The 19,638-nt window shown below is 36.5% G+C and overlaps 1 protein-coding gene across 1 annotated transcript; it reads right to left on the bottom strand.

Moving 5' to 3' along the window:
- Window positions 1–600: 600 nt before the first annotated feature.
- LOC138875751 (uncharacterized) lies at window positions 601–1,074 on the bottom strand. Its single transcript, XM_070154615.1, has one exon. It carries the CDS (start codon window positions 1,072–1,074, stop codon window positions 601–603), a length of 474 nt encoding a protein of 157 aa, XP_070010716.1.
- Between the last annotated feature and the right edge of the window lie 18,564 nt (window positions 1,075–19,638).

The following is a 19,638-nucleotide window of genomic DNA, read 5'->3' as shown; positions in this document are numbered from 1 at the left end:
CCCGACACAATATGCGATCGCATATGGACATGCATCCCACAAAAGGGACTGCAAAAATGGCCCTAGAAACCTGAACAAATTGCCCGGGTATACGATGGAAATGCGGTCCGCATACCTGTTCTGCGGTTGTATAATAAACTGCAGAACTGCCCCTCGCGAAAATTCCAAGGGGATTATGCGATGACTATGTGGCCTGCATATTGATTATGCGATCCCATAATTGGCCACATAGTTGACCTCAAAATTAACCATCAAACTGTCCGACTCTACGGCGACTATGCGGTCCACATAGCTATTATGCGATCGCATAATGGACCAAAGAAATGCACCTTTTTGGAAAACATTATTCCTTAACTTTTTAATGAACCGATCAAATCCGAAGGGTCCGAATCGCGGCGAGCTTGAATTTTACAAATTTCTAACACATATTCCTAATTTAGCACTACGAGCTTTCGGGTTTTTGAGTCAAAATTTCACAGGGCCTTACACCCCTACCATTGCCCTCCCGTGCCTCAGTGATACCTCCTAATGTTGCCCTCTTTGGACTTAGCAGACTCCATCTTGAAGTCAACGAGTGACTCGACTACCATTATGGCCTCGTCAATGTTGGCTACTTGATGTCTTCTTAAATTCTACTTTTACCCAATTTTGCAACCCGCACCATGAAGTAGAAAAGGGAATCCTCCTCGGAAATGCGGGTATTTGCAGCATCAAGGTAGTGAGCTCGTGCACGTACTCGCAAATTGTGGCCATATGTAGGAGCTCCTTTGGCTTTCTCCTAGCCTCGTACACCACATTCACTAGGTAAAATTGCTTCTTCAACTCTTTCGTGAACTGCTCCCATGTCTCAATCTTGCATAGTCCACTCTCCATGTCGGTACACTTTTGACGCCACCACAGCGTGACAACCTCTAAGAGGTACAACACAACAGTGTTGATCTTGGCCTCATCATCCCTCACTTTTCCGTGCTTGAAGTAGTTCTCCAAGTGCCAAAGGAAATTCTCCACTTCTTGTGTGTTACGAACACCTTTGAGCACCAGGGGTTTGGGATCCTTGATACTGGCCTCCCTCATCACAACAACATTGATGGCTGCCTCAGTCAAGCCTGTCACACCTCCTTTTTTTACTTACACCCCCGGAAGGGATATAAGGGGAGTTTTTTTCAACTTAAAGTGACAATCAAAATGAGATTATTTATTTATTAAATTTAGAGTCGCCACTTAGGATAATTTTATGGTGTCCCAAGTCACCGGTTCAAATCCCGAATCGAGGAAAAGATTGACTTTGTATTACAGTCCGCAAACAAGAAATCCGGGTAAGGAATTCTATTAACCCGGGAGAAGATGTTAGGCATTCCCGAGTTTCGTGGTTCTAGCACGGTCGCTCAACTGTTATATTCAGCTTATTTATCCGATTTAAACAATTATGAACCTATGTGTAAATTTTAACTTTTAACCGCTTTTAAATTATTTTTAGGAAGATTCAACATTATCTAAAACACGTCTTTGGACCACGCCACACGAAATGCACCCGCGGTCCATGACACATTCTATTTAACATTGTTGAGATTTGGATTTGGGTCACATGAAATGCACACCCGAATTTAGGATTACGTATCATAACTACGTCACGGGAACCGTATCCGTAGCTATGGTAATTTTATTAAAACGCACCTAAAGCAACTAGCGCATCTAAATTATTTTCCTAATCTTTGAGATTGTTGTGAGGCCAGGGGTGAACAATATAATTTACTCCAAAACCTTGTATACTTGCCCAAATTTAAAACTAGTAATATTTTATTTTTCTACTGCTCACGAGATTTTTTTTTTCACAAAAAGGTTAAATATCCAACAAACATGGGAAGCAAATGCAATATACTGTTGCAAAATTTACAATTACTATACCATTAATATAAAAGACAGAGGCATCTTCCATGACAAAATCTAATGAATCATAAAGTCCTTCTACCAAATAACGGAAAATTTGAAGGAAAAGATATAATTATTTGTAAGATTTCAAAACATGCGAGAGAGGACAATTCAGGCATTAAACACTGACTGACAAAACCAATAAAGCAGAAGGCTAAAAAATAGAAGGCACAGGACCAAGCTAATCAAAGAAGAGAAACATACCTTTTATATATGAAAACTTCTACATTAGAAAGACACAAATTCGACGAGCAACTCGACCAAACTAAACCAGCAACAAGGAAATCCTCAACAACCTCTACAGCTTGTGAAAATCCAGCAAGAAGAGAAATTGAGTTTTTGAAATCAGTGTTCTTTAAATCTTTGAAGATCCTAAGTTTTCTTCATGTTTTCGGCTTTTTCCAGATCTAACTCTGTATTTTTAGCTATTACTATGGTGTTTTCCTTCTGGGGTAGAGATGAAGGTCGTTTGGAGATGATAGATGAAGCAGTCTTTTCTATGGCTGCTGGTGAATTTCCAAAAAACCAGAGAGATGTGTTAGGTTGTAGCCCTTTTCTTTTTGGGAATTGGGGTCTGATCGTTGCTTCTGAGATGGAGTCACAGATGGAGCTTTCATTTTGAGTGTTGAGCTAGAGCTAAGAATTGAAAACTTTTTGGGTAAGGTTTCTACAATTGGGTATTTTATATGAAGGTAAGAGAGATGATGACCATTGGATTAGAAGAAAATAGATGGCTAGGATTAAATCTTGCACTTAAGTGGGCTAATGGGTTGGGAAGAATGGGCTAAGGGTAATTGGGTTGGACCATATCTTTTTTTGTTTCAATTTTGGGCTAAGAAGACTCCAAAAATTATTAATTAAAACCATAGCTAAATCCCCTTAATATAAGATAACTATACGACATGATGCAAAAATAAATTCTAATTAATTAAACTAAACTATATTAAAACATGAAACTATTATATATATATATATATATATTGTATTTTTTCAAGATTATATAAAGATAAAATTAAGGTACTATTTTTTGTATATTTTTTTACTTTATGGAAGATACATAAAATAAAAATATTTTCTGTAATTTTCATTTTCTTGTAGTAAAATAAAGTAAAAGAGTAAAAATGAGTTGAAATAGCTATATTAGGCCTAAATTAAATATTTACGTGCTAAAATATGAAAAATCTTGGGGGGGGGGGTCAAAAGTCGCATGTCTACAATTGCCCCTCTTTGACTGGAAACGCGAAGAGTTTTCAGACAAAGAATGATTAGACAGGTTTTTGACCCGACCCTTATTTGGAGAGACTAAAACTAAGAGAGAGGGGAATGTGACCGAGCCCTAGTATCTGAGCTGCCTACATATCCTTGGCTATAAAGGAATCAGGCCACGTGTAGTTCAGAGGTGAGTGAGATGATGGAGTATATCGAGGTGGAGAGCCGATCGAGGTGCCATTTCGTCGAGGTTCCGGTCAGCGGTCCTGTTATTACATCAAAATCAAAAATGAAAAAGACTAACTAAACCTGTCAACTATGAGTTACAAAATTCCTATCTATAAGTCTTCTGAAGCTTGAACTTGAGTCTTGAATGGTTCTTCATGCAGACTTTAGATTTGAACCTTGATGCTTGCTAGTTGCAGGTGATAGTTCATTCTTCTTTAGACACACCATGCTTGTGACCTCTTGTCTCAGCTTCTGCATTTTGGATTCACTTCTTTTTTCTTTTTCTTTTTGTTTCTTTCTTGTTTCTTTTTTTCTCTCTCAGATTGAAATTACTTCTGTTGATCATCTCGGACTGTTGACTCGCATTCTTGCTGCGAGCTTCTGCTGCTTCTAACTTGAATTGAATTCTGAAATGACTTCCCTCGTTCTCCAGGTGGGCTCCTGATTGCTGAACTTGAAACGTATTCCCTTGTTCTCCAGGTGGGCGCCTGATTTCCACAAAATAGACAAAAACAAAGAAAACTTCTGCCCCAGTTTGGCATGTTACCAAATATTAATAAGAACTTGAAACTGAAGTTTGAACTATACTCCCTTATTTTCCAGGTGGGCGCCTGATTGCTGATCTTGAAATGTATTCCCTTATTCTCCAGGTGGGCGCCTGATTGCCACAAAATAAACAAAATAAAGAAAATTTATACCCAAATTTGACATATTACTAAATATCACTAAGAACTTGAAAGCTAAAACTTTAATTGTACTCCCTTGTTATCTAGGTGGGCGCCTGATTGCTGAAATTTGAAAATGTATTCCCTTGTTCTCCAGGTTGGCGTCTGATTGCTGAAACTTGAAAATGTATTCCCTTGTTCTCCAAGTGGGCGCCTGATTTCCACAAAATAGATAAAAACAAAGAAAACTTCTGCCCTAGTTTGGTGCTGGGCGCATATGTAAGTGTTAACCCGAATCATATTACCAAATATCAATAAGAACTTGAAATCTAAAACTTGAATTGTACTCCATTGTTCTCCAGGTGGGTGCCTGATTACTGGATTTGAAATGTATTCCCTTGTTCTCCAGGTGGGCGCCTGATTACCAAAACTTGAAATGTACTCCCTTATTCTCCAGGTGGGTGCCTGATTACCAAAACTCGAAATGTATTCCCTTGTTATCCAGGTGGGCGCCTGATTACCGAAACTTGAAAATGTATTCCCTTGTTATCCAGGTGGGTGCCTGATTGCTGAACTTGAAATGTATTCCCTTGTTTTCCAGGTGGACGCCTGATTGCAACAAAAATAGACAAAAACAAAGAAAATTTTATGCCCAGTTTGGTGGGTGGGCACATATGTGATTGTAAACTAAATCATATTACCAAATATTACTAAGAATTTGTAAGCTAGATCCCATTATCCAGGAGGGTCCTGATAGCTCCTAGTTAAACGATAGTTTTAAATCTAAGTTATATCTCCTAAAGGTATTACTTTCGCTACATATTGTTATCTAAGAAGGTCTTAAACTACACCCCATTATCCAGGAGGGTCCTGACAATCGAAAATCAAGTATTATCTTAAGCGTGACAACTTTTACGGTTGAATTATACTACCCTACATCAGAACTTATGCTAACTTTTGTTATCTAATAGAAATCTTAAAGCTAAGTCCCATTATCCAGGAGGGTCCTGAAAATCAACAATCAAGTATTATCTTAAAAGTGACAATTTTACGGCTAAATTATATTACCCTACCCCAGAACTTACACTAAATGTTGTTATCTAATCGAAATCTTAAAGCTAAGTCACATTATTCAGGAGGGTCCTAACAATCAAAAATCAAGTATTATAATAAAAGTGACAATTTTACGGCTAAATTATATTACCCTACACCAGAACTTACGCTAAATATTGTCATCTAATCGAAATCTTAAAGCTAAGTCCTATTATCCAGGAGGGTCCTGACAACTCTTAATTGAATCCTATCTTAAACATACAAACTTTGAAACAAACCTATATTCCTTGGGGTACATTTATGCTAGATTTTGCTACTTGCGATTGTTTTAAAATTTAAACTAAGTCCCATTTTCCAGGAGGGTCCTGAGAATTTCAAATTAAATCCCATTATCTAGGCAGGTCCTGAAAATCAAACATCAAACCTGTCTGGTGCTTGCCTTTCCCCTGTGGAGGATTTATCCGGAATAACCGAAATTTTCTGCCCCTGTTTCAAATCAAAGAAAAATCTTGTCAGTTTAAAATATGGTGGTTGGTTTGTGACCTTGACTTTGAGGGCAGTTGTTCCTTCACTTCTCATGATAACTGATTTCCACTCGAAGACCTTGCTTGTTCCTTGACTAATCACTTTCTTTGTCATCCTTATCACAGAAAATACCTCTTCTCCGTTCAGACCCAATACCCTTTTATCTGTTGCATTACTCATAAATTGACATTTACCAACCTTTGTGTCTCACATGAATCCCAAAGCACATCAATTACCATCCACTCAATGTGTATGCTGTTCTTTCTTGACTTAAACCACTGGCCTTGTCCTTGAGGTCTATTGCTCCTTCACTTGCCATGATAACTTCGATTTCTGCTTGGAAGACCTTGCTTGTCCCTGGTTAACCACTTTCTTTGTCGATCTTATCACGGAAAATACCTTTGATCCGTTCACCCTACACCCTCCATCTGTTGCATTGTTCATGAATTGATATATACCAAACCTTTGTATTTCACATGAATCCCAAAGCATGTTGATTGTTACCAACTCAGTGCGCATGTCGTTCTGTCCTAACTTATGCCACTTTGATGTGCTGGCCAGATCCTATTTTGTGAAATTGAAAAGCTGGTGGTAAATTTTGAAGTCATTTCTCACTTATTTTGACCAAACAGACTCAAGAAGAGGAAGTGAACAAGACAAAAGGAACAGAGTAAAGGACAAAGGAAAGAGATGATCCCTAACAAGAAAACTACAAAGTAGAAACCTATCAGATGTGGATACCAACTCTGATGACCATGACATGCACATATGGCCTATTATGTTGAGCAAGTCTGATGTTCAACTCCTGTTATACCCCCTAAACTGTGAAACTAGGCTTCAATGCTCCAATTATCCAATCTGATTCACAATCCTTATTCGACTTGTAGTGCCCGAAGGGTTTTCACCATAAAGACTCTCTCATTTTGTTCTTTCTCTCAACTTACCGTCGCCTTACAGTGCCCGTGAGGGTTTTCACCAATAAGACTCTCTCATTTTTAACCTCTCTCAGCTCTTGTCGCCTTACGGTGCCCGTGAGGGTTTTCACCAATAAGACTCTCTCATTTTCATTATTTTTTGCTTGGACCAGAGTGTTGCCCTTGATATGAATCACCTCCACTTGCTTGACTTGGCATTTCTCGAAGACTGATCAGAAGGTCTTCCTTTGGACCGTAATGTGGTATTTTGGATAGGGTTAGAAAGAAAGGGTATCAAAAGGCTCAAAACAACTCAAATGGGTTCAAAATTACAACTTTCAAAATTAGATTTCCTAAAACAACCACAACTTCTGCCCCAATTTCTTTGCTTGGGGACTTTTGGAATTTTATTTTGATGGGACCGAACCCTGAGGCTGCCTACGTATCCTCAAAAGGAATCAGGTCGAACGTAGTTCATGTCATAGGAATTACTTTGTTTGTTGTGATTTTTCTTTTCTTTTTCTTTCTCTTCTTTTTGTTTTTTCTTTTTGTTGTTTTTTTCTCTCTTTTTCTTTTTTTTCTTTTTCTTTTCATTCTTTTCTTTCTCTCTTCATTCTTTTCTTTCTCTTTTCATTCTTTTCTTTCTCTTTTTTTCCTTTACTTACATTTTGCACTTGCGTTTCTGAACTTTACTACTGATTCCAAAAGAGGGGTATGAAAAAGAAATAAATAAGACTCAAAAGGGTAACAAAGGATAAAGTGTTTAGATAGTAGAACAAAATGCCTTCGTCATTCCAATCTTCAAAACATGCCAAGTACAAACAAACACAATTAAACAAACCAATGGAATCATACACAATATCTTTTGACTTCATCAGAATTGGAAACCATATCTACACAGTTGCCTTCTATATCTGTTAACTACGAAGCACCATTGGACAACACTCTCATTACGATGAACAACCCCTGCCAATTTGGGGCAAACTTGCCTTTAGCTTCAACCTGATGCGGCAGGATGCGTTTCAATAGTATTTCTTTTTGTTCTACCTACCCCAGTTTCACACAATTCGGGCTTGAAATGATCTCAAAATGCCTTTACTTATTTCCCTCAAATGTCCTTACATCTTCAACATTGTTTCATTGCTTCGTGATTAATACTGACTTTTAAAACCAGTCTAAGAATTACGCGTGCGTGTCATGTCACTAGAGTCAACAGGAAAAGAATTATAAAAAGAAATGAGAACTAAACGAAAATGATTAAAAACCATAGAAAACAGAAAATGGCATTAGACAGATGGTGAAAGAGTTTAGACAACAAAACAAACAAACTTAACTGGGGTTACAAACCTAGAACAAACCTAGACAACATTAAACGGGCTATTATGACTAAACAAACTAAGCAAAATAAAAGGATATAAGGGTTTGAGTCACAAGACAATATCCAGATTACAACCTTGAAATAACCCGGCCAGCGGAAATGACAACAAAATAAACCACCAAAACTCCTCCTTGGCTAACCAAGAAAAGAACGTCTTTCCAATCATCAAACTCAACATCTTAGCCACTGACTTCTGCATCAACAATACTAGGACCTTCACAACTCTCCATCACATTGTTCTTAACAGATTGCCTTTGAGTTCCCTTTGCCTGCTCGTCCTTAAGATCAATCTATGATAGCACTAAAAGCTTTGTAGCACGTGGACCTCCTAGGATCCTAGAATAATTCTCACCTTTATTTTCAAAATAAATCATCCCCACCATATGCGCCTCATTATGCACGGGTGACGGACATTGGCTAGTGTCTGCTGCATCTGGGTTTTGCACGACAATGTCGCCTGCATCAATAAGCTTTTGAATCGCGTTCTTCAGATTCCAACACTTCTCTATGTCATGCCCCGGGGAATTTGAGCAATATGCGCACCTTTGGGAAAAATCAAACTTCTTTGGTAGAGGGTTTGGCATTTTTATCTAGATCGGCTTCAACATGTCCAATTCCCTTAGCCTCTAGAACAGACTGGCATATGACTCTCCCAATGGAGTGAAGGTTTTTTTCTTCCGCAACCTCTCGTTCTTAAATGCTTGATTGGGCCAGAAACCTGATCCAGAGTATTTCGGTAGACTCATGGGGGTAGATAGGAATTTTGTGGAGCTGGGTACTGGGAGAGTGATGTACGACTTTAGGAGTTCTATGGAGAGAAATGGAATTGGGGAGGATCATCTGGTGCATAAGGATATCCACGGGGACGATGTCGAGGCTGGAAGTGTTGATCGGGAAAGCCCATTGGATCATTTTTTCTGTTTCTCTTTCTTCTACCCAAGCTTACTAGGATGTTCTGAATATTTTTCGAACAACTCATGATTTTGCCTGACTTGATTCCCTCTTCTACTAGCTCCCCATTTATAACACATCATTGAAAGGTTTCCACAGGGACGGAATCAAATGACTGAAGTAGGTGGGTCCCTGGGCTTATAGGAAAAGCTCAACCATTTCTTCTTCACCAATTAGGGTATTGACTCGAGCATCTTGCTCCCTCCATCTGAGCCCAAACTCTCTAAAGCTTTCCTGCGGTTTCTTGCCCCATTCTAGATAGGGAGGAGTGGTCTGGGGTAACACCTGATCTGTATTGAAAGCACCGAACAAAATCTTGAGCCATGTCACCCAATGTAGGCCACTTACCAATATCTTGACGAGCATGCTAGTCCAAAGCTGGCCCAGTCAGGCTCTCACTGAAATACGCCATCATCAAGTCATCTTTCTCTCTAACACCTCTCATTTCATTGCAATAAACCTTCAGGTGGGCTACCGGATCCCCACACCCATCATAAAAGTTAAATTTTGGCACTTTAAACCCCACGGGCAGGCGAACGTCAGGGGACACAGACAGTTCTTTGTAAGCCATGATTCCCTGGTCTCCCATTCCTTGCTTGTTCTTTAACGATTGTTCTATGCTTTTCAGCCTCCTGGGTGCCCTATCTTTCCCTTTTCTTTCTGTGAACCTTTCATTTTCAAAATGAGTCTCATCCCTTGGGCCCTGTTTGTATGAGTAGGGAACCTTGTGGGCAACCTCTGAGGACTAATATTGGGCATTATGATCTTGGAGATAAGCGGGTGGATTTGGAGAGTATGGAGGATCATCTAGCATTGTGTCCGGAGTTTGGGTAAGGGCAACATCTAGGAAGCTAGGTGGTGGCGGGGGTGGTGCCTTCCCAGTCATCCAAGCCTGATACATGTCAGCCATGTGTTGATTTAACATCTTTACCTCTTCAACCAACTCATTGTCCTGTTCAGCCAACTACTTTCGAGCGCCGATATCAACCAACTCAGTTCCGTTGTTGTCTGCCATTGCCTTTTGACTTTATGTTGCAGAGAAGAGTTACCACTTTAAAACCACAAACCGACCACCTTTCTGCTATGAATATAACAAAATGAAGCCATCACATTAGCGTTAGGGAATTTAACATAAGATAATCTCATTTTATGTGCAATGCACCTAGGCATAGTTATCGGTTCTAAAATGACTTTGAGGGTACGAAGGTCAGTTGGCATCATCCCAATTTGTTCATTTCAATCCTCTCTTTTCTTTGCTTTTCTAGCACTTTCTTGATTATTTTCCTTTCTCTTTTTCTAATTTCACTCTTTTCTTTCCTCTCATTTCTCACGTCCCACAATTTCATCTTTTTTTTTTCTCTTTTTTTCCCTATTTCCTTTTTTCTTTTCTTTTAACAGTAAAAAAAATGATTCGATCGCACCCTATTTAGGTTGCCTACGTATCAAGACGCCGCATGAATCAGATCTTTGCGTAGTTCTGGACAATCAGGAATACAGGAAACAAACTAACATTCTCCTTTTTTTTTTACCTTAAGGACTATTCTTATAAGAAAAGAGGAATAAAAGAAGCAAATCCCTTTTTTGAATTTTCTAGACTTAATGTTCTATAACCTATTGCAAACTTAAGCTTAACGAGCATATATTTTTGCTTTTTTTTTTCTTTCTTGAAATAAACACTCTATGGGAAATTATTAAGGAAAATCCCTAGAAGAGAAAATAAATACTTTTTTGATTCTTTTTTTTAGGAAGAAGATCGAAATAATAAATCACAGAAAAATATTTTGAATTTCCATTTGATATCCTGATGCAGGATTTTGAAACAAGCAAAAAGGATGAAACAACATGTTTTAAGAGAAAAAAAAATACTTTTTGATTCTTTTTTTCTTGTATGTACAATATCCTAAAGTTCTTAGGAAAATAAAAGAATATTGTTTTCATTTTTCATTAAGAACCTCAAAACAAAATCTTTTTTGGATTTTTGAGATTAATGCCTTAAGGAAAACTTTTAAAAGGTACTAAAAGGAATTTTATTTTTTGAATTTTGGTCCTAATATAGTAAAGGAAATATAAAAATAATTTTTATTTAAGTCCTAGATATTAATTGCCTAAAGGAAAAACCACCTCCAAAATACTTTTTTTTGCATTCCTACAATTAGCATTCTAAAGAAGATTCCTAACGGAAATATGAAACACAATTTTTTTTTTTGGGATTTTTGATTCATTACATACCCTTTCAAATGCAAAATAGAAAGTACAATAATAATACTAAAACTCGACATTACTATATAAAACTAAAAGATAAAAGACGACATAAAATAAAATAACAGACTCAAAACATAAAAAGAAAAGAAAATCTTCTTTTAATCCATTCCTGAATGAGCGATCCTGATTAGATATCCTGGGGCTCTGTCCTGCTCAAACTCCGATAAGTAAATCCACGCCTGTATGAGAAAATTCAAATCAAATAGGATAAAGACCTAGAGCGCTATGCGAGACAATAACCCTTCTTGTTGAAAACATGCAAGACATGATTGAAGCTATTTTTGCATAATGGCTTATTTGGCCAAAAGGTGGCTATAAGTGCAAAATTTGGCTATGACCCCGTAAAGCCAAGAAACTAAGATTTACTAAAAAGACCGGACCCTATGTGGGTTGCCTACGTATCACGCCCCAAAAAAAAAGAATCAGGTATGCGTAGTTCGGGCCGATTGGATACGGGCGAGAATAAAAAAAATAACTAATTTAGAGAAAACATATTTTTTTTGCTTTTTCTTGAAAAATGATGAAACATGAAAAATCTTTTAAGATTTTCTTTTTCTCTTTTTTTTTTGAATTTCTGATTTTCGGAAAATGATGAAAAAGTGCAAAATCTTTTTTTTCTGAATTTTCAAGCTCTTTTTTTTTAACAACATAATTGGGCCAACACGTTATCTCCACACTTCACTCTCTCTTTTTCTTTTCTTTTTTTTCTTTTTTTCTTTTTCATTTTTCATTTGCCCTCAACTATCATTGGTCCGCCAAATGACCCTTTTACCCTTGAATAAATGCAACATGTAGCACATAGGATGCATCAAGATGGTCTGTTATTTTGGGTGCACCTGTCCTAGACGGACCCTACCCCTGTGTTGGGTCCCCAAAGTCGAAATGCACATGATGCAAGCAAGCGCTCCTACTAGGGATCCGGCATGAGGCTATGTTATACTAGGTTTGAAAACCTGGGTTTATTGTTCTAGACCTGGCTTACCCGAGCGGACAGCTCGAGCCGAGGAGGGGGGCAGCGTACCGGGAATACAGAAGCTTCACCGACTTTGCAACTTGTCCGAACCTCGTTCTAAATTTGGGATATGACTCTAACAGAAAAGAAGTCACACGAAGTGCACACTTCTTTATGATTTAGAAGACTCAGAGAGAGGAGGGATTTCACAACAGTTTATATACAACTCACGGAATATCAAAGCGGTAAAAGCAATCAACTAGCACATTAGGCCTAAATCATGTAACAAAATCAAATAATGGATAAATCCAACTATAACAATTCATCTAAACTCGAATTCTTGAACCCTAAACTAGAGATTTTGGGTTTGATCCCCAGCAGAGTCGCCAGAGCTGTCACACCTCCTTTTTTTACTTACACCCCCGGAAGAGGTATAAGGGGAGTTTTTTCCGACTTAAAGTGACAATAGAAACGAGATTATTTATTTATTAAATTCAGATTCGCCACTTGGGATAATTTTATGGTGTCCCAAGTCACCGGTTCAAATCCCGAATCGAGGAAACGATTGACTCCGTATTACAGTCCGCGAACCAGAAATCCGGGTAAGGAATTCTGTTAACCCGGGAGAAGGTGTTAGGCATTCCCGAGTTCTGTGGTTCTAGCACGGTCACTCACCTGTTATATTCAGCTTAATTATCTGATTTTAAACAATTATGAACCTATGTGTAAATTTTAACTTTTAACCGCTTTTAAATTATTTTTAGGAAGAATCAACATTATCTAAAATACGTCTTTGGACCACGCCACATGAAATGCACCCGCGGTCCATCACACATTCTATTTAACGTTGTTGAGATTTGGATTTGAATCACATAAAATGCACACCCGAATTTAGGATTACGTATCATAACTACGTCACGGGAACCGTATCCGTAGCTATGGTAATTTTATTAAAACGCACCTAAAGCAACTAGCGCATCTAAATTATTTTCCTAATCTTTGAGATTGTTGTGAGGCCAGGGGTGAACAATATAATTTACTCCAAAACCTTGTATACTTGCCCAAATTTAAAACTAGTAATATTTTATTTTTCTACTGCTCACGAGATTTTTTTTTTCACAAAAAGGTTAAATATCCAACAAACATGGGAAGCAAATGCAATATACTGTTGCAAAATTTACAATTACTATACCATTAATATAAAAGACAGAGACATCTTCCACGACAAAATCTAATGAATCATAAAGTCCTTCTACCAAATAACGGAAAATTTGAAGGAAAAGATATAATTATTTGCAAGATTTGAAAACATGCGAGAGAGGACAATTCAGGCATTAGACACTGACTGACAAAACCAATAAAGCAGAAGGCTAAAAAATAGAAGGCACAGGACCAAGCTAATCAAAGAAGAGAAACAGACCTTTTATATATGAAAACTTCTACATTACAAATACGGAAATTCGACGAGCAACTAGGCCAAGCTAAACCAGCAACAAGGAATTCCTCAACAAACTCTACAGCTTGTGAAAATCCAGCAAGAAGGGAAATTGAGTTTTTGAAATCAGTGTTCTTTAAATCTTTGAAGATCCCAAGTTTTCTTCATGTTTTCGGCTTTTTCCAGATCTAACTCTATATTTTTAGCTATTACTATGGTGTTTTCCTTCTGGGGTAGAGATGAAGGTGCTTTAGGGGAAGTTCTGGCCATGGGTCTCTTGATATCTAATATGTGTCTTTGAATTGGGGGCCAACAGTCGTTTGGAGACGATAGAGGAAGCAGTCTTTTCTATGGCAGCTGGTGAATTTCCAAAAAACCAGAGAGAGGCGTTAGATTGTAGCCCTTTTCTTTTTGGGAATTGGGGTTTGATCGTTGCTTCTGAGATGGAGTCACAGTTGAAGCTTTCTTTTTGAGTGTTGAGCTAGATCTAAGAATTGAAAGCTTTTTGGGTAGGGTTTCTATAATTGGGTATTTTATATGAAGGTGGGAGAGATGATGGCCATTGGATTAGAAGAAAATAGATGGCTAGGATTAAATCTTGCACTTAAGTGGGCTAATGGGTTGGAAAGAATGGGCTAAGGGTAATTGGGTTGGACCATGTCTTTTTGTGTTTCAATTTTGGGCTTAGAAGACTCCAAATATTATTAATGAAAATCATAGCTAAATCCCCTTAATATAAGATAACTATACTACATGTTGAAAAATTAAATTCTAATTAATTAAACTAAACTATATTAAAACATGAAACTATTATATATATATATATTGTATTTTTTCAAGATTATATAAAGATAAAATTAAGCTACTATTTTTTGTATATTTTTTTTTACTTTATGGAAGGTACATAAAATAAAAATGTTTTTTGTAATTTTCATTTTCTTGTAGTAAAATAAAGTAAAAGAGTAAAAATGAGTTGAAATAGCTATATTGGGCCTAAATTAAATATTTACGTGCTAAAATATGAAAAATCTTGGGGAGGGTCAAAAATCGCATGTCTACAACGCCAGCATCGACATGCTCCTTGAATGACTATCTTTGCCTTCAAGTCATCGATAGTACTCAATGCTCCCAGGAGTCTGCACTCGAAGACAGTGATGGTTTGCCTTAGATCTATCTCAGTCTGTGTAAATCCCTCCAAGTCATTTCAGATACTCTTAATCTCCTCAAGAGTGTTCCCCTCAAGGACGCTAAAGATGCCTTCCACCTTCCCCAAGCATTGGCCAAAGATATCCACAACGTTTATCCCCGTGTTCACCTTCAAACCCCACTCTTTACCAAGCCACACGTCCTCAGGTAGGGCTTCTACTTCATCCTCGCTCGCCTCAGTGGCAGATGGTTCTTGGGATGTAGGGCCTTTATTTGACACAACCTCGGGCGGTACCTCCTGGCTCTTGTTGGTGGCATTTTCTTTTTGTTACGGCCCCTCTTGCCAGCAACATTCTCGATGACGTTGGCTTGGGTGGTTGCAGCGTTAATTTCTCCATCGTTTTCCATTCACTTAGTTGCAACCTAGCTTTGATACAGCGTTGTCACGTCTTTAGTCTTTAATTAAGTACACGTGCGGTATTGGATAATTCACTTACAATCTTGCACAACTTGCTCATGTTCTTGCTATGCCAAGTTATCCTTACTACACTGAAGATTTGTAAGGGAATGTTAGAAACAAAAGACAAGAAAAATTTGCAAAAGGAAGCTTTTTATTGTGGAAAATATGAATGTTTTTCTTGGTGAGTTACAAACAAATACCCCCCTTTATATACTAGTCTCCTAGGGGCTAGTAAATAAATAATAATTATTACATAAGTCCTTTATTTACAACTAAGTCCGCTCTTTAGAATATCTACATAGTTAGAATCTTCCAAAGACTTTCTTAGCAAACTTGTAGGGTTCTAGGGTCTTCCTAGGGAAACCTCTATATTTTTCTAGAACTTTCCCATAAGTTCTATCCTTCTTCCTATTAAGATTTTCCTATGGAAAAAATATATGTCAAGTGGCATCTACGTGGCATGATGATGTTGCAGGTCATGACATATAGCTAAAATTTCTCTTTTACTTTTTCAATTCTAAAAAAAATAAAGCTATAAGGATATCGTTAAAAAGATGCAAGAAAAAATTAAAAGATATTGAATAAATACACTTTTTTAATAGTATAAGTGTTCTATAGGTAATACCACTAGTTAAAATTGGCAATATGGTACAGGGTTGTTTGGTCCCAGCCTAGCCTGGCCTGGCCTGGAATGGTGCTAGAATCGATTTGGCCTGATCCCATAGGGGTCGGAAGGGGGATGGGATAGGGATCAAGCTAGTCTCACATTTTGGGCCAGAGTAGATTGGTCACGATCGGCTTTCCAGGAACCCGGAGCTAACCGATCATATCCTGTCCCGTTTAAATTGTTTTAGATTTCTAGCAAACATAGCCATTACTCGACGACTCTTCTACAGAAATAGCCATTGGGGAACAACAATATTGGCCTCCCAATCCCCTAAATCACCCCTTACCTTACCTTAATTTCTAACCCCTAAGCTTATAAAATAATACTTTGATCCTAATTTCATACTATAAATACTTTGTCTTCTTTTTCTTTATTTTTTCACACACATCTTTCTACTATCTTTCTAATCTCTCTATTTTTCTTTCTAAAATTGTCATTAAGTATGGAAGAATTTTATTTGTGTTATAAAACAATAAGAGAAGAAGAAGAGTATTGCAGAGAAAAGTAGAGAGAAAATTCTTATTGATTTAGGATGAATTACAATGGAATAGAATACCTCTATTTATAGGGAAAAAGTGACTAGCCACCAAATAACAAACCATAAGATCTCTCTAAAATATAGACATTCACCTTAAATATAATTATATTTATAGCACGCCCCCTCCCCCTTGAATGTTTATTCAATAGATAATATGTCTCATTAAATCCTTAACTAAAATAAAAACAAGTGAAACAAAATTCTAGTGAAAAAAAAGAGTACACATATCTAACAATACACCTTTTGGTTGCCTCGTTAAAAACCTTGCAAGAAAAACTTAGTGGGACAAAACCTTATAAGGGAAAAAAGAGTACAACGCGTATTAACTTCCCCTGATGAGAGCATCAATTCACATCTTTGAACCTATGCATTCCAATCTTGTGCACCATCTTCAAAAGATCGTTGGAGAGATTTGATAAACAAATCAGCCATATTAACTTGAATGAATATATTACACCTTGAAATCATCATTCTTGGTAGAGATATAATGTCTTCATAAATTTCCATGGAATGGCCTTTTCAGTATCTCCATAGAGGTAAAAAATTCTCGCTATCACATTATTATGCTTATAGTTATAGCAAGATACATTTATGGATAAATTGCACTGAGGATATGGTACTTCAAGAATTCTATATGCTTTAAGCAATTTAAATCCTTCAGGGATTATCATATAAGTATAGTCAAATAAGCCATATAAATAGACTTTAGATTTATATCAAGTTTTCATGTTATGTTGACATATAAAATACATGAAAGTGATTGCACCCACCTATTGACTTTATACTTTCGAGTGTTTGAACTATATGTCCAAAACTATATGTCTTTCATATGAAACAAAATTCTACTTGAATTGTTTCTCCAGACTTAAGATCCTTATACATATATTTAGCGCTATTATAGATGTCGTCGACAAACATTTTATATCGGTTCTAACCTCCTTATTTTTCATAAAGAAATAACATAGAGATCTCTTCATTCATATATTCAGGTACCTGAATCTCTCATGAGATTTTATGAAGTGTTATGTCATGTGATATTCTAGATCACTTGCCTTCTTTATTATGATCATTTTGATCATTTGCTCATCTTCTTTATCAAGAAGTTTATTTGAAACCGATTTATCTATATGCTTTAAGCGTACCATAGACTTTGTCCTTCTAGAACTTAATAGGAGCATTTGCAATGAGAATATAGTTACTCTCTTTGGGTCAGCAAATGTGTCTGGCATGCTTTGCAATATATTGCAGATGAATTATCTTTTTATGAACTTCAAGTTCATATATCTTATTCGAGGATCTAGATGTACAAATGATAATTCATTCCAAGTAACATTTTCTCAACTGTTTATTCTGTCTCCCCCTCATGTTAGAAAAACTAACTTGCTTCCTCAACTTTGAAAGCCCATCTTTGTGCGTTATGGTGTTAATCAAAAATTCACCGCACATTAATAATAATAAGATGGAATTATTTGGTTTGACCCTGAACCACTCATGAGAAGAGAATGTAATATACTTTGGTATATAACGTATATCAAACTGATATAGATAACTTTGTTCTCATAAGCAATAGTTTAGCTATTAAGTTGAGACACTCAATAAATCCTTTTTCTAAACCAACTGTGATGTAAATCAACTTATCAAGATAAACTGTCTTGAATAGAAAATATAGAAATTATGCTCGAAGATAAATTATTGAGCAAGTTACCTCACAAACATCAGGTTGCGGCATCTCATAGATGTATCTTATGTGGTATACATGGCAGGTGAATGGACCTATATTCATCTTTGATATTTCCAGCATTAATAGGATTCAATACCAATTTTAGTTGGTCTATTAATTAATGAGAACAAACAACATAAGAGAATTCATAAAGAACTTTCTAGTTCTTTAATATTTACCCATGTGAATTCTCTTTTATTTTTGCACATCATACTTATATTGATATGGATAAACTAGTTATGCCATATGGATAAATTATCAATATTGATAACTCCAAGTTTATTATAATATGGGTTTTTATATCAATAAACTTCTACTTTATTGTGGCATTCTTTTGTTTGTGTAGTACAAACTGGAGAATAAAGTGGGTAGCTTTTCACATACATATCACCCTGCGACAAGCTGTAGTAATATAAGATATTAAATCTTTCCTTTATTTATAGTCTCAATATAATCATTCGCTTTCGCGAATACTTTAGAAACTAAATAAGTTTCTTTGAGACTTACTACTACATAATGCCTTATTGATAATCAATTTTGTTCCTCCAAAATAGTAATAATTGTCTCATCCAGAGTTCTCAATTAATTTTGTACTACCACATATTCATCAACATCTATATGGTGAATATCCCTTTTAAAGAGAAAGTTATACCATTATGGTTATGGTCAAAATTATATGCAAGATCTGTTTCTTATATTACCGTTGTCTTTTAATAATCACATTGCCAAAATATTTTTGGCGTACAATAAGTACGTGACCAATGACCATTTATGTCATAATAATGACATTATTTTCTTATTTCCTCTCAACCCTCCTTCTAGAGGTGAGTGTGGTATACCACTAGCACGCTCATATTCTTCCAAGAATAAATATATATTCATAAATCACATGTTGTCACATTTACATTATGAATGGACCATATCATCTATATGTGAAATATCATGTCAAATTGATGACAAACATTAATTTCACAGAGTGTCATAACCCAAAATCCACCAGTCGTGATGACACCTAATTCAACCCGCTAGGTAGGCCAATTAACAATTATCCAATTCCATTTAATTTAATAAAATAATTAAACAACAAAATTATCTAACTCTTATAAATTTTCCAAGGACTGGTAGTACAAATCATGAGCTTCTAAGAATATAGTTACAAAGCTGTTATGAAGAAAATACATATTCTGTTGGAAAAGTACATAAATAGAATTTTATAATCTAGGCTACCGTGAACAAGAGGCAGCATACAACCGGAATGCAAATATGCGTTCAATTCCATAACCGAGCGATCGCAACAACATCAACATCTGAGATCTGCACGCAATGTGCAAGAAGTGCAGTATGAGTACAACTGACCCCATGTACTCAAAAAGTAACAAACCTAATCTCAAGTTGAAATCAGTGACGAGCTGGTACATAGGTTGGGTCCAATACAAATAACTAACAGTAGTTCATACAGTGTGCAACAAATAAATAAAGAAATAGCTCAAAAATAAAGTGCTCAGCCTTTTCATAATTTTCCGAGAGCAGTTCCACTTTTCAAGTATACGAATGAAAGCCCAAATCCTCTACCTAAATCATTAAAAATATAAGTTTTGAAAACTGT

The sequence above is a fragment of the Nicotiana sylvestris genome, chromosome 8 (genome assembly GCF_000393655.2).
Source record: "Nicotiana sylvestris chromosome 8, ASM39365v2, whole genome shotgun sequence".
Lineage (NCBI taxonomy): Eukaryota > Viridiplantae > Streptophyta > Magnoliopsida > Solanales > Solanaceae > Nicotiana > Nicotiana sylvestris.
Note: the sequence above shows the minus strand (reverse complement) of the source record. Positions and strands in the feature narration are given on the sequence as shown.